Raw genomic sequence first — 15,188 nt, 5'->3', positions numbered from 1 at the left:
TGGCAGACTCTGAAACCATAGATTGATGGAGAAAAACGTGGTTCCAATCTGGTTCAGGAAATGCGTAATCAGGCCACCTCTCGTGAATGCTCCTCCTCATGCTATGATTGTCATAAAGGCCTATAAAATATCTCATTTTATGTAAAGGCTTCGTAATGAAGTGGCTGACTGATGGGTGCGGGCAGTCGGGCACAATGTAGGACTTTTAGTAGCTGATGTTTGAGTTTGACTAACTGGCGAGAGAGAGACAGAGAGAGAGATACGGAGAGAGAGAGAGCGAGAGAGAGAGAGACGGAGAGAGAGAGAGAGCGAGAGAGAGAGAGAGAGAGGGAGAGAGAGGGGGAGAGCGTGTGTGTGTGTGTGTGTGTGTGTGTGTGTGTGTGCGCGCGCGCATATGTGTGTGCGTGTGCGTGTGTGTGTGTGTGTGTGTGTGCGCGCGCGCGCATATGTGTGTGCGTGTGCGTGTGTGTGTGTGTGTGTGTGTGAGAGTGAGTGAGTGAGTGAGTGAGTGATAGATGGAGATACAGAGAATGTGCATCTGTGCACACATCTTCAAATGTATTAGTCCAAGAAACAAACAGGGTTAATATAAACTACATCATACTGTGGAAAGTAGTCGCAGAGCAACAGGTGAATGTCACAAGTTTAGCACACAGCACCTCCCCGTGGTCACCACCAGCATGTCACACAAACTCAACACTTTGGTCATAGCACCCTCTAGTGTCAAATGGGTGCTTTCGCATCCATTTCAAAGATTGTAGATAAAAGCTCCATGGATAAAAAGGCATAGATATGCTGTAGCAGTGGGTTTCCCAGTCACACAGTTGTACTGAACAGCAGAGGGTACTGTTGGGTTCTATCGATTTTTAGCTTTGTTTGGTTTCTTTCTCCCCAGGGGTCCTTGGGGAGGTTCCAGGGGGTCCCCAGCAAGAGTAGTTAATATAGCATCACAATCATTTTAACCACTTTTACTTTTCATACTTTGGATATTTTTTTCTAAAATCTTGACATTTGAGATTTTTTTTAAACTCAAATCTTTGCTTCTGGCGGTCCTCCCTAGAACAACATATTTTCACATGTCAGTCCACGGCCAAATATATATATCAATCTGGGGGTCCTTGACATTAAAACGTTTGAGAACCACTGCTTTAAGCCATGTAGGCATGTTTTTTCTGAAAAACCTATGTTTCTATGTCAGATGTGCTCAACCTTTTTCATGTCAAGGACCCCCAGAATTCTCTCTATTGGGCCACGGACCCCCATCTGAAAATATGTAGTTCCAGGGACCCCCCAGAAGCAAATATTTTAGTTAAAAATGTTCGCTCTGAAATATATATTCAATGATTTGCGCCACATTTTAACGATTTTTCAAAAATAGCAGACCTACAAGCTCGTAGCGCGCCACTCGGTGGCGCGCTATGAGCTTGTAGATCTGCTATTTTTCAATAGCTAAAGCATAACATAATGCTTTAAAACACCACAAGGGGTTCCCGCCCAAAATGGGTTAAAGCAAGTTGCATGACAATGCATGGAAGCTCCTTAAGGGGATGAACTTCGATCTCTTCAAGGCAAAATGACCATCAGTTATGCGTGCAACGTTTTAAAGCCACAGAGAAGTGCCATGCTGCAAACTAGGACTGACCATTAACATCCCTATATCATAGACGGACAAACATACTATGCGGTTAAATAATAGTGAGAAGAGTCAGTGGAATTGCTCACCTCCATTTGCACAAACTGGACTGTTGGATGTTGTAGTGATACTGTAGCTAATGCAGGTAGGTTGAGTTCACAAGCGGTGGAGGTGTTAGAAAACCCCTTCAATGTGTGTCCTACCACCTGTAACATTGTATCTCCATAATTACAATTAGTCTTTAAAAAAAAAAAAAAAAAAAAAAAAAATCACACCCGTGTGAACTGAGTGGTGCAACTACACATTTATTGTTATAGTTACGTCACATACTAACCATAGCAACCATGCTCGTTTTTTTGGTACGAACACGGGTACACGGGTACAAAGCCAGTTGTTGGAGTGGTTTGCACCACTCAAAAATCATAAATGAATGCCCAATTTACACAGTGTCGTATGAGTGTCGTATGAGTACAGAAAGAAGCGCAAATCTACAAGGTCACAAAATATGTACATTGTAGGCTACATGTGTAGATTGTGTAGATCTTTGGGTAGATCTGCTATTTTTTGCCATTTTGGGTCTATATATTGACACGCCCAAAATAGGGATGCCGACTTTTAAGTAGTTAAGTTAAGTTTGTTCGTTTTAAAATATTTAACCATCAACAAGAGCTTGTGACTAAATAAGATATAAATAAGATCCAATGGAACACAGGTTCTTCTTTTAATTTCCTGTGACGTAAAGGTTTTGGACATGTTGTGTTCAAGGTGTGCAGATAACAGCATACAGTACTTCTTTCTGATAACAGCATGCAGTACTTCTTTCTGGCACCGAATAATAGATTGGTGGACTTGACTGAGAATCGTCTACAACTAGACATAATGGAAGGGCAACACATTTTCTTCAGCTGCTTCACAATGGAAACAGAAACCAATGTACTCTCATCTTCAAGATGAGAGTTCAACTTATCGAACAGTCTGTCGTTCTTATGCTGGATACTGCTCGATTGGGGGGGGGGGGGGGGGGGGGGGGGTTAAAGGAGTGTATTCTTTGTATTTTATGAGGTCCTTATGATGTAACTTTTTATATGGAAAGCACTTTGGGTTCTACATCTGTTGTTTTTAAATGTGTCATATAAATAAAGGTGGCTTGACTTGACTAATTTGGGCCCTGTCCTGCAGAGCCTGGTCAGGGGCCCTTTCCAGAGCCCCTAGAGCGGTGCCCGTTGGGCCCTGTCCTGCAGAGCCTGGTCAGGGGCCCTTTCCAGAGCCCCTAGAGCGGTGCCCGTTGGGCCCTGTCCTGCAGAGCCTGGTCAGGGGCCCTTTCCAGAGCCCCTGGAGCGGTGCCCGTTGGGCACTGTCCTGCAGAGCCTGGTCAGGGGCCCTTTCCAGAGCCCCTAGAGCGGTGCCCGTTGGGCCCTGTCCTGCAGAGCCTGGTCAGGGGCCCTTTCCAGAGCCCCTAGAGCGGTGCCCGTTGGGCACTGGCCTACGTCCTACTTGGAACGATGCAAGTTGAATGCATGCCTCGCCCAGTTATTACGCCTGTGTCCCTTTTATGCCCATATATGCCCAAATATGGAGTCTATACAGATGTCAGAATGATGTCAGAACAGGCCAGCTCCATGGAGCATGGGCCCTGTCCAGAGCCCGGGCAGAGGCCTTTTGTGGCCGTTCTGTACAACCGTGGGTCCGACCGACCCGACACCGGGCACTGCACTCCCTGTGGGGGTGTGGAACGCGTGTGTCGAATTTGAGGTCGGTGGGGCGAACGGTTCTCGGGTTGCGTGCATTACAGCCGTACACACAGACAGACCGAGACATGGTGCATTTATAGATAGATAGATGTTGTGTGCTACAGCAGAACAGTCTGGGTGAGAGTTCGTACATACTGCAGTCTGCATTGCCTAAAGAGCTACTCCTAAAACGTCTCCTACCATCATCGTCTGGCTCATCTCTAGAAGGACATTTGACCTTTGGCGCGTGTTAGTATTTTGTGCAATGGCTATATTCTTATGTAAGACGACGATGAAAACAAAAGAAGAAAGGAGAGAAGCCACAATTGTCTCGTTCCGACTGCCAGAGAGCAAAGGGTGTCAAACAGCATTGGGAATCAGAGCCGGGAGGTTGCGTAAGCTGCCGAGGAGAGGAGGAACATGTGTTTTCCATGTACCCCATGAAGACGGAGGCTCGCGCCGATGCGAAACAAGACTTTAAATGTATTTACTATCTCAAGCCACCGGCACCGTGCTGCAAATTAGGACAGATTGTAGGCACACGGTTCATCTGGAGAGAAAGAGCCATGGTGGTGAAGTGTTGAATACAGACGTTTTGTGCTGCAGTTTACAGGGCGTAACTGTGCAATTACTGTTACCACTGCCTCTAGTTATTCTCACACACACACACACACACGCACGCACACACTCATAATTTTGTTATGATATGAACTTTGATATGAACTTTATTTGTATCGCGCTTTTCAAAACATAGTTCCAAATTGCTGCACAGAGCAAGATTAAAACAGCAAGAAACACACAATAACAAAATGATAATGGCACACAAAACAAGGATGTATGTACAATTGGCTATTAAATAGTTAAAAAACACTCAGTATAAAGGTGGGTTTTCAGGCTTGACTTAAATAACGGGACGGATGGTGCTACCCTAATGTGCACTGGCAGTACGTTCCACAGTCTGGGTGCCCGAGCGGCAAAAGCCCGGTCACCCCGGGTAACTAGGTTAGTGCGAGGGACAGCCAGAAGGGCCTTATCCGAGGATCTGAGGGTGCGCTCTCCTGTATCAGAGGAATGGCACCCATTATGGTTTTTCTGGGGTGTCTTACTGTCTTCAAAGCTTTATAGCTTTTGTCATTAGAGGAAAATCTAACCCCTGTCTGTTCTCTTCACCTGACAGACCCAGGTTCACACAGTACAGTACAGTACAGTACAGTACAGTACAGTACAGTACAGTACAGTACAGTACAGTACAGTACAGTACAGTACAGTACAGTACAGTACAGTACAGTACAGTACAGTACAGTACGTGTGTTAATGTGTGGATAGGATGCTAGGACAATAATCACTTATACCATCTAGGGCAGTGGTTCCCAAACGTTTCCGTGTCAAGGACCCCCAAATCAACATTTATTAGGCCACGGACCCCCTATTTTAAAACACATGCCAGTGACCCCGATAAGGGAGGATTTTTACGGCTCTAGCAGTGATTCCGAAACATTAATTTCATGGACCCCCAGTTTCACACTCATTATGCTACGGACGCCCGATTTAATGGCATTTCTATCTCTGGTACCCCAATTTATAAAACCACTGTTAATTTAACTCTGAGAGTGTACAAATGGAACCAAATGGACCCGTTAGGGTCCATTTGGTTCCATTTGTACACTCTCTGAGTTACAGACCCATAAGGGTCCATTTGGTTTTTATCTCTAATTGAGCTAGTAGGTACCCCCTGGAACTCCCTCAAGTACCCCCAGGGGTCCCCGGACCCCACTTTGGGAACCCATGATCTAGGTATAGTAAATACCACTTTTTTCCCAGTCTACACCAAATCCCTTTGCTAAAAATAGACGATCTTCACACTAATGATCATCCCCCTTCCTCCAGAATATATGGATGCTGGGGGTTCAAGTTGGTTAATAAAGAAGCCATGAGTTGGGTTGTCACCCCAGCAACCTCTACGAATTCAATTCCCCCCCCTGACTATGTCAAAGTTATGCCTGGCTGTGAGAACTGCTTCCTGGGGCAGTAATTTCACTCACACTGCCCCCCCACCCACCCTCCCCCGGGGTAGTGTCAGGTGGGGAGGCGCGACAGTTGCTAAGGCGACCACATTAGTCAGTCTGGTTATGTAGTTGGGAACGATGGGATAGTCCGGCTTTGACCCAAAACATCTGCCCCTAAAATACAAAGAGTGCTCCTCCGCTCAATGTGAGGCGAGACATGGTTTCAAAACGCAAGCCTGTTTTCCCCGTTCTTGCCCCGTGCTGTCTATCCATTCAGATAGTTTTGCTGTGATTCGCAGTGGTTTACAGATTCCTGGATCCTCTCAATTCAATGGAGCTCAATGGCATTTGGCCCAGGGTGCTCAGAGCACCACAAAATTGCATTTGAATAATCCAGGGTGACAGCAGAAATCGACAGCGGAAATCTCCAAACCTCTGCAAAAATCAGAAAGAATAAACAATCTCATTTGTAAATATCACTCTGGGTAAAAAGGAAAAACATGTTTTTGTTTTTGTGAAGAGAAGAAAAAGGTACAGACACCGTGGTTCAATGAAGTATATATATGGGGTTTGTTTAAGTGGTTAATAATACAGCATACTGTAATTATATTACAAACAGGTGTGCGATAATAATAATAATAATAATATCTGGGATTTATATAGCGCTTTTCATGACACTCAAAGACGTGTTACATGTGTTGGGGCCAGGGGGGGAACAAGAAAAAGGACAACTTTATTAGAAACACAATACAATAGGGGTTAACCACTTACACAAGCTCACAACGCATTGTGAGTTCTAGAGGTGGCATTTTTAATAATATAAATAGGCCTACTGACAATGTTTTGAATCTTTTTGAAAATGTTCACCTACAGGTACAGTGCAAGTAGGTCCAGACATGCCCAAAATGGGGACGCCAGGTTTAAAGTGGTTAAGATGTTGCTGGGGTGGTGGTGGGAGGTGATTAATTATGGGTATTAAAGATAAAACAAAGATACATTGCATGGATGCACCTGGGACGTATCCTCAGTGATGTATCCCAAGGTCATCACCTGGGACGTATCCTGGGACGTAACCTGGGACGTATCCTCAGTGATGTATCCCAAGGTCCTCATGGATGCACCTGGGACGTATCCTCAGTGATGTATCCCAAGGTCATCACCTGGGACGTATCCTCAGTGATGTATCCCAAGGTCCTCATGGATGCACCTGGGACGTATCCTCAGTGATGTATCCCAAGGTCATCACCTGGGACGTATCCTCAGTGATGTATCCCAAGGTCCTCATGGATGCACCTGGGACGTATCCTCAGTGATGTATCCCAAGGTCATCACCTGGGACGTATCCACAGTGATGTATCCCAAGGTCATCACCTGGGACGTATCCTCAGTGATGTATCCCAAGGTCATCACCTGGGACGTATCCACAGTGATGTATCCCAAGGTCATCACCTGGGACGTATCCTCAGTGATGTATCCCAAGGTCATCACCTGGGACGTATCCTCAGTGATGTATCCCAAGGTCCTCATGGATGTACCTGGGACGTATCCTCAGTGATGTATCCCAAGGTCCTCATGGATGTACCTGGGACGTATCCTCAGTGATGTATCCCAAGGTCCTCATGGATGCACCTGGGACGTATCCTCAGTGATGTATCCCAAGGTCATCACCTGGGACGTATCCTCAGTGATGTATCCCAAGGTCATCACCTGGGACGTATCCACAGTGATGTATCCCAAGGTCATCACCTGGGACGTATCCTCAGTGATGTATCCCAAGGTCATCAGGGTTTCGGGTCTCCCAACAACATCCTACCCCTCACTCAGGTGACCCAGCCGGGGTGATCAAGTCCCCGACCTACGTCCCAGTAGCTACCCTCGATCAGTCCCATTAGGGAAAAACCAGGGCCACACAATCCGTTCCTCCTGAACTACTCTGCCGGGACTGGGAGGTACCATTCTGGCGCGTGGAAGGACTAGGCGCTGTGGTTTGACTCCTGTCCGGGCCTCCCAAAGATACATTGTATCTAGAGGTTACAAGAGATGTACATGGAAAAGACCATCTGCACCATTTTACTTAACCTGTTTTTTCTATCATTTCCAACAATGTTCCTTTCATAGATGAAAAGCTGTTTTCAAACTGAACAGCACCAATGATGTTATCTTGTATGACCCCCCATCTAAATGTGTGTACACACACACACACACACACACACACACACACACACACACACACACACACACACACACACACACACACACACACACACACACACACACACACACACACACACACACACACACACACACACACACAGTTTGTGCTATTTACTCAAATACAACATTTACTGGTGGATGTCCTAAGTTAAAAAGATTTTTTGAAAATAGCCGATCTATAAGCTCACAAATCGTAGCATCGCGATGTGTTGTCAAACAGCCTAGGGTTAAAGTGGTTATTGATTGATTGACTGATTGAAGTATTTACTAACAGATTGGAGAATTACAGTACATTTCAAGCACAAGTCAATACAAAACTGTTAACTGTGGACGACACCGTAAAGCATTACACTTGTTTACAATAGGGTCCACCATGTTCAATTCATCATAACATTTAGAGACGTACAAATAGACACTTCTATATAGCCCAAAACAGGAAATCATCAGAGGAGGTAAAAAGGGGAAAAAAACATATACAGTGAGGGGAAAACGGGGTGGGTGGGGGATTCAGATTTTACGGGGGTCAGTGAATTGCAGCCGTCCGTAGGTGCCCTTTGAGAGCGGTTTTGAAGGAGTCAAGGGATTTGCATGTCTTAATGACTGTTGGTAGGGCGTTCCACATTTTCGTAGCATAGGAGCGAAAGGAATTTAGTCCCTTGTTTGTGCCAAATCTGGGTTGCACATGGTTTGTTGAACTCCCTCCGGTGTTGTGGGTGTGGGCTTCGTTGACATTAAGGAAGTATTTAGGTACATGCGTATCTTGGTGGTGTAGCGAATCTTGTGGACCAGACCCATTGCAAGATGCTGTACTCTGTCGTCAACCCTAAGCCATTCCAGCCTGTCAAAGTGGGCAGGGGTTAAACTTTAACAAATTTTGCTGGGGAGTGGTGATCCCCTGGAACCACCTCAAGAACACCTTGGGGTCCCTGGAACGCAATTTGAGAAGCACAGGAATAAATACAATTTAAATTGAAAGAAATGTACTGGTGGATGTCTTAAGTTTCAGTCAGAGGCATTCGTTTTTTATCTGCATGTCCCATTTCTGCTTAGTGAATTTCTCAGTCATGCAAACTCTCCACTACCTCTGGAACCAATCCCCGGGGCAGCATCCAACAAGCGGTTCTGATCTTAATTATAGGATGTTTACAGGATTTCATGCACACTTTTTGTTGTTATTGGACCTGGACCACGAGACCTGCAGGGCACAGCAGGAACTTGGCAAGGAGACTACGGTGCATTTTGTTCTTCACCAAATATATCCATCAACATGTAAAAAGATCTAGAAACAAATGGGTGAGAATTATTATGTGCGATGTGCCACGTTCAGAACAATAACAATCCATAAATTCACACAACCTCCGCCCCCGAAGAGGCACACTTAATGGTGTTCTGCTGTGGTTAAATGAGAGATGGTTTAGGATAAACAACTCTACAAATAATTCCTGTGTTTACCTCCTTCACCTACATTATAATGACTTTACAACGAAAGCTAAACAACACTCCGCTGAGGCTCGGCTGGATTAAAACCGATCATTTTCCATGTCAAACGGCAGTAAACAAATTGTCCCAAATCATCTCTTTTACAGAACATTTCATTGCTTAAATAACTGCAGGGTACAACATCGAGGCCAGTCAAAGCTAAATGTTTAAACTTTACAAAGATAATACAACTCATCGACGCCAGGCCGAATTAAGTTGAAGTGTTTTTCTTGTAAAACATATCTCGCCCCCTAGTCCAAGTCCAGGAAAATAATGAGTGTGAACACAACAGCTTTAATAACCCACATTTGGTCGTTTTATTGTTTGGGAAAATATGCTGAAACACAAGAACAGCAAACGTTTTAAAACTACTATGTGACACAAAATCCATTGACTAGAGAAATACTGTACGTTCAGAGCGTTTGACATATAGAAAAGTATTTATTATTTTTGACACAAGATTAATTAAGAGACACATAATATACAGACTAATATGAACAAACGCCTCAATTGTTTAGCGTCATGTCGACACTTCTTGTGTCACGTTACACTTTTTCACCGAAGCTTGAATTGAAATGGGACTAATGTGCGCTAATATTGAAACATTAAGTCAATTTACTAATACAGGCACAAGGAAACGTGCGTGCGTGCGTGCGTGCGTGCGCGCGCACGCACGCACGCACGCACGCGCGCACACGCACACGCACACACGCGCACACACACACACACACACACGATTGTAATGGCATTTATAGATAACCTCCCCCTGCTGGGATTCATGGTGAATGTGAAAAGGTGAAAAAGGGCTGATGTGGAGAAGTGACGCGTGTCGAAGGATCAGCATTGCATGACCTCGGAGACCACACCACCACATTAAAACCACTGTGCCTCCGCAAACTATGGGCAGTATTATGCGTGTCTTAAGTACCAGGTCTTATGACTTAACTTAAGACCTGGAGGTGTGGTCAATGCTGTCAGAATAGCCAAATGGCATTGATCACGCCTCCAGGTCAGAAGTTAAGTAATAAGACCTGGTACTTAAGACACGCATAATACTGCCCTAAATGACTCGTCTCAGAAGATTAGACGACAGAACGCAATGTTTTACTTCATCGCCGCCAAAAAGTTGCTACATAGTTCTGAAAGAACATATATTAAAAAGATTTGTGCCGCATTTTCACGATTTTTCAAAAAATATCAGATCTACAAGCTCGTAGCGCGCCACTCGGTGGCGCGCTATGAGCTTGTAGATCTGATATTTTTCAATAGCTAAAAGCATAACATAATGCTTATAGTTAAAACACCAAAAGGGGTTCCCGACGTCCAGAATGGGTTAAAAGCTGACATCAAAAATATAGAGTGGACCAATGACTTCATGAAAACCAATACAGTACATACAATTCGTACAGTACACCTACATGTGTGTCCTGAGAAAGGATTTTAATTGGCTCAATAATATTGAAGGGTTTTGTATTTATACCTTTATCTACAAAGAGATTGTGTGGATTTATACCTTCATTAACTGAGGCGTTTCCAGTATTTGTATGGTTACCGACACTTAGCTCTGGTCCATAGCCTTCTACTGCTTCTACGATTCTGCCCTGCAGTATAAGGCTATGGGACTTTCAGTTTTAAATCTCAAATCGAAATCAGACCAGCCTCTCCTCTTTAGCGTATTTTAAAAGAACGTTTTTGCTACTCACCAAAACAAAGGCAGGTTGTGTCATTAGAAAGCCTACTTTCCTTAGTGGACGCACTCTGAGCCCCCCACCACACGTATAAACGGTACCTTTTGGGCAGAAAGGGATTTTTTTCACCGGAGGAAAAATATTCTCTATGAGGCAGTTCTCTGGGCAATATCGGTAGAAGGCGCAGTGGAGTAACTAAAAGTATTTTTTTCCCCCGGTGGAAACAAAATCCCTTTCTGCCCAAAAAGTACCGTTTATACGTGTGGTGGGGGGCTCAGAGTGCGTCCACTAAGGAAAGTAGGCTTGCTAATGACACAACCTGCCTTTGTTTTGGTGAGTAGCAAAAACGTTCTTTTAAAATACACTAAAGAGGAGAGGCTGGTCTGATTTCGATTTGAGATTTAAAACTGAAAGTCCCATAGCCTTATACTGCAGGGCAGCATCGTAGAAGCAGTAGAAGGCTATGGACCAGAGCTAACCGACACTTATACGTATAATTTCTTCACACGCAAATTCAAAAAGTAAAATAACAAGAAAAGCAACAAGCAACAATAAGATGTGCCTTCATAAAACAGGCAGCAGAGAGGTCAGTATTGTGGATACAGTGACGTAATATTCGACTGGATGTTTGTGGTGACAACCCATACTAATGTGTGTATATTATACACTGTACTTCACCGGAATATTTCAAAATATCATAACAAATTTGGCCAGAAATGTATTTCAAAATGTGTTTTGGACCCTCCCAAATACATTTTCAAAAGTGCTTTACAAATCATAATTAACAAATAATTTCACATACAGGGCCCCTTCAAATGTATTTGGTCCGTTATGTATATTTTCAGATACATACAAATAAATATTTTGTTTTGTATGAGATTGATCCATCAACTTAAGGCATGGTCACCGACTGGGACAGGAGCTGCAGTGTGCAGGCCAATCACTGGGACAGGAGCTGCAGTGTGCAGGCCAATCACTGGGACAGGAGCTGCAGTGTGCCGGCCAATCACTTCATATATCTTCAAGTCATTATCTCTCACACACGCACGCACGCACGCACGCACGCACGCACGCACGCACGCACGCACGCACGCACGCACGCACGCACGCACGCACGCACGCACGCACACCCCTAGTGGGGAGGTCAGTATTGGCACCGAGACCCCTCTAGTGTTTTACAAGGTTATATCAGACAATAAAGTGTTATCGACAATCAGAGAAAATAGATGAATACATAGTCAGAGACCAATCACCTGAAATATTCAATATTTCAGATAATCAGTTTGAACTATATTGATCACGGCCGATGGGAAGATGACCCTTCCTTCCTCAACTGTGTTGAGGATCTTATTATTGTTCATGTGGAGCTTTCAGTGCACAGAACATCCTACTGTATGTATGTCTGCCTTTGACAGAGTCTACTGGTCACAGGATGGTTCAGATTTAGGAAATGCAGTCCAGTCGGTGTGACAATCACACTGGTGTGGCTCTAACAGAGACCCTGGTGGGAGTTTGGAGGATGGAGCTCCACTGTAATACCTCATAGGATAGCAAGCAAAACACGGTGAGCTTTGACGGAGGGAGAAAGGCAAAGCCAGCTTCCCGGAAAGCAGGTGAGGGGTTCGAGTGTGAAGACCATCTGAAGTGAGTTTGTCCAAATCCGGAGGTTTTAGTGCGCAGGAAGAGGCTGGATGTGGAGAGTGGCCCTGGCTTTCCCTGCACATTTAGATGTGATCTGTGGTTCAGCACGGCACATCAAGAGACTAGCCGGCATCAAACGCAAACCAGGTGTTCTCATGTAATCAAAACGGCTGCAAAATGTGCGATGTGTGCGCGTGTGTGTGTGCGCGTGCGTATGTGTGTGTGTGCGCGTGCGTGCGTGTCTGTGTAAGCACAAATGTGTACAGCACACCATGTTCAAGAGCTACATACTACGTCAATACATCAAGGTTAAATTGGAGACAGACCGAGACTGGCCTCAGGGGCCAAATCCAAGACATCCAAGATGAGGACAATGAATATTCAGTCTTCAGCCAGATGAGTTCATTTGAACACCCACAGCCTAAAGTTCACACATAGTCACATCAGTTCATCTGGGTCAAATGATCAATATTAATTGCTTAAAGTGTGTGTGTGTGTGTGGGGGGGGGGGGGGGGACCGGTTCTTATGTCTTCATGCTGGGCTCTTGGAGAGGCTCTGTAGCAGACTTCTCTGGAAGTCTTCCCCTGTTCTTATGTCTTGGAGAGGCTCTGTAGCAGACTTCTCTGGAAGTCTTCCCCTGGCATTTCAGGAAGCAGGAACTCCAGGAGAAGGTCACATATGCAGTAGACCAGGTGTCTGAGGGGCAAATAGGTGACAATGAGACACTGCATGCACCTCCACAACATGAACTATATACTCCATCAACACCACTAAGACACTGCATGCACCTCCACATCACAGTCTATGTATATGAACTATATACTCCTTCATGCACCTCCACATCACAGTCTATGTTTATGAACTATATACTCCATCAACACCACTAAGACACTGCATGCACCTCCACATCACATGTATATGAACTATTATACTCCCACCAACACCACTATTTATAGCAACGGTTCCCAAACACTGCATTTGGACACTTAGTTTTTGTTTCCTATACATTTGGTTTTTAATTATTTCAAAACATTTTCAACAAACATTCCCAAAAAAGCTAAAACGTTATGAATTAAAAACTAAGTTCGATGTTTTTTTGTTTTTCCAGTAATTTCAGGACGAAAAAAGAAAAATCCAAAATATTCCATGAATTAGAACAAATATTTAAGAAGTAGTGAAACTAGCCAATCTACAAGCTCACAACGCGGTGCGAAGCATCACGCTGTGAGCTTGTAGATCTTATATTTTCACTAGTTTGGATCCGGCGAATATCGAATATCTCATTTCAGTTTTGGGTCACACAGGCTAAAAGGTTTGGGAACCACTGCTTTATAGGACAGCCAGTAGAAACACAATGTTTATCCGCATATCACCAAGACTACACTGATCTACAATTCACTCTAATAATGTGAGCACACTCGTCATTTCAGGGTTTTCATTGACTACGTTAGATCTTCGCCAACGTTATGAATGGCTTTAGGTTGCTAGTAGACAGACACAACCGGGAACAAACCGGAAGTGAAAAGTCTGTCTCCGTCCGCCTCAATGTAAATACATTTATCTTGGATTCTTTACCCAAAATGCAGTTTTTTTTTGGTCAAAACAAGCTTTATTCACGGCCCATAATAACTAAAGAACCGAAGGTCGCGGTGAAAGAAAACACCGTCGCCATCACTTTACACAGCATTTATTTACTTGCGGTTCACGTCGCGGACCTTCAAAATAAGGGTCTTCACTGAAAGAAAACGCTCGCAGTGGCGGACTAATTAATTAATAAATACCTGGCAGTCGTGTTAACCCATTTAGGCCTGACGTCAAAATAAAAAAAAATGTTTTCAAAATTCTGACAGTTTTCTGAAATTCCGATCTTTCTGTATAAGTGGTGCTCAATATTTCATGTCAAAGACCCCAAAAATTATATGCTATTGTTAAAATGTTAAATTGTTAAAATATGTTGTTCCATGGACCTCCCCCCAGAAGCAAAGATTTGAGTTAAAAACATTCGCTCTGAAATAATATATATTCAAAGATTTGCGCCACATTTTCACGACTTTTCAAAAATAGCAGACCTACAAGTTCATAGCGCGGCACTCGGTAGATTTGTTCTTTATTTTTATACACACCAAAGGTCTGAAGTCATTAGACCGACAACCTACCCCAAACCCTGACCTAACCCTATAACCGCAAGCACGACGCAACACATGCCGGACCAACGCATGTCTGGAGCGACAGGTGATTTCCGCATGTTGGACCTTTGGTGTGTCGGATAAGCGTGCCGTGCGCACCCCACCTCTAGAGTACATCGTCTTCTCTCTACGTGCAGCAGAGAAATAAGACATGGTCTTATGCAACAGCCTTGAATACGTGCTCCAGACCCTTCCAAAAAGTGATACAGTACATTGGCATAAATGTACAGAAGTGTTTGATGTCTATGAAAATGCATGAGCTGAAATCTGCTTGGTTTGACAGCTACATAAAACTATAGAATATATACAGCACTGTGCCAAAGTTTTAGGCACTTTGGATGTTTCACAAAAACATTTGTCTTATGGGGTTATTCTGTCTTCCTCATTAGTGTCAATATGAAATATAATATCTTTGGAAATAGTGAAATATTCCAGTGATAGTGATATATTACAAAGTAACAGACCACTTCCCAGATATACATATTTTTAAACAAACTTAAGGATGTTCTACACATGCTCAGTACACGATTAAACAATTACGTTATAATGATCATCAACAAAATATGTAGGTTGAAGCAAAATCATTAACTGAGACAGAACCAGCTGTGCA

The 15,188-nt window shown here is 44.0% G+C and overlaps 1 protein-coding gene across 1 annotated transcript in view; it reads right to left on the bottom strand.

The window, feature by feature from the left end:
• Positions 1 to 11,645: 11,645 nt before the first annotated feature.
• snx19b (sorting nexin 19b) overlaps positions 11,646 to 15,188 on the bottom strand; it is a 58,867-nt gene continuing 55,324 nt past the window's right edge. Inside the window, exon 14 of the mRNA XM_079514366.1 lies at positions 11,646 to 13,088. Within this exon, the coding sequence (XP_079370492.1) occupies positions 12,983 to 13,088 (106 nt within the window). The 3' untranslated portion in view covers positions 11,646 to 12,982. The remainder of the gene's footprint in view (positions 13,089 to 15,188) is intronic.

The sequence above is a fragment of the Electrona antarctica genome, assembly GCF_951216825.1.
Source record: "Electrona antarctica genome assembly, chromosome: 11".
NCBI classification, from domain to species: domain Eukaryota; kingdom Metazoa; phylum Chordata; class Actinopteri; order Myctophiformes; family Myctophidae; genus Electrona; species Electrona antarctica.
This window is presented reverse-complemented; position numbering and strand designations above follow the sequence as displayed.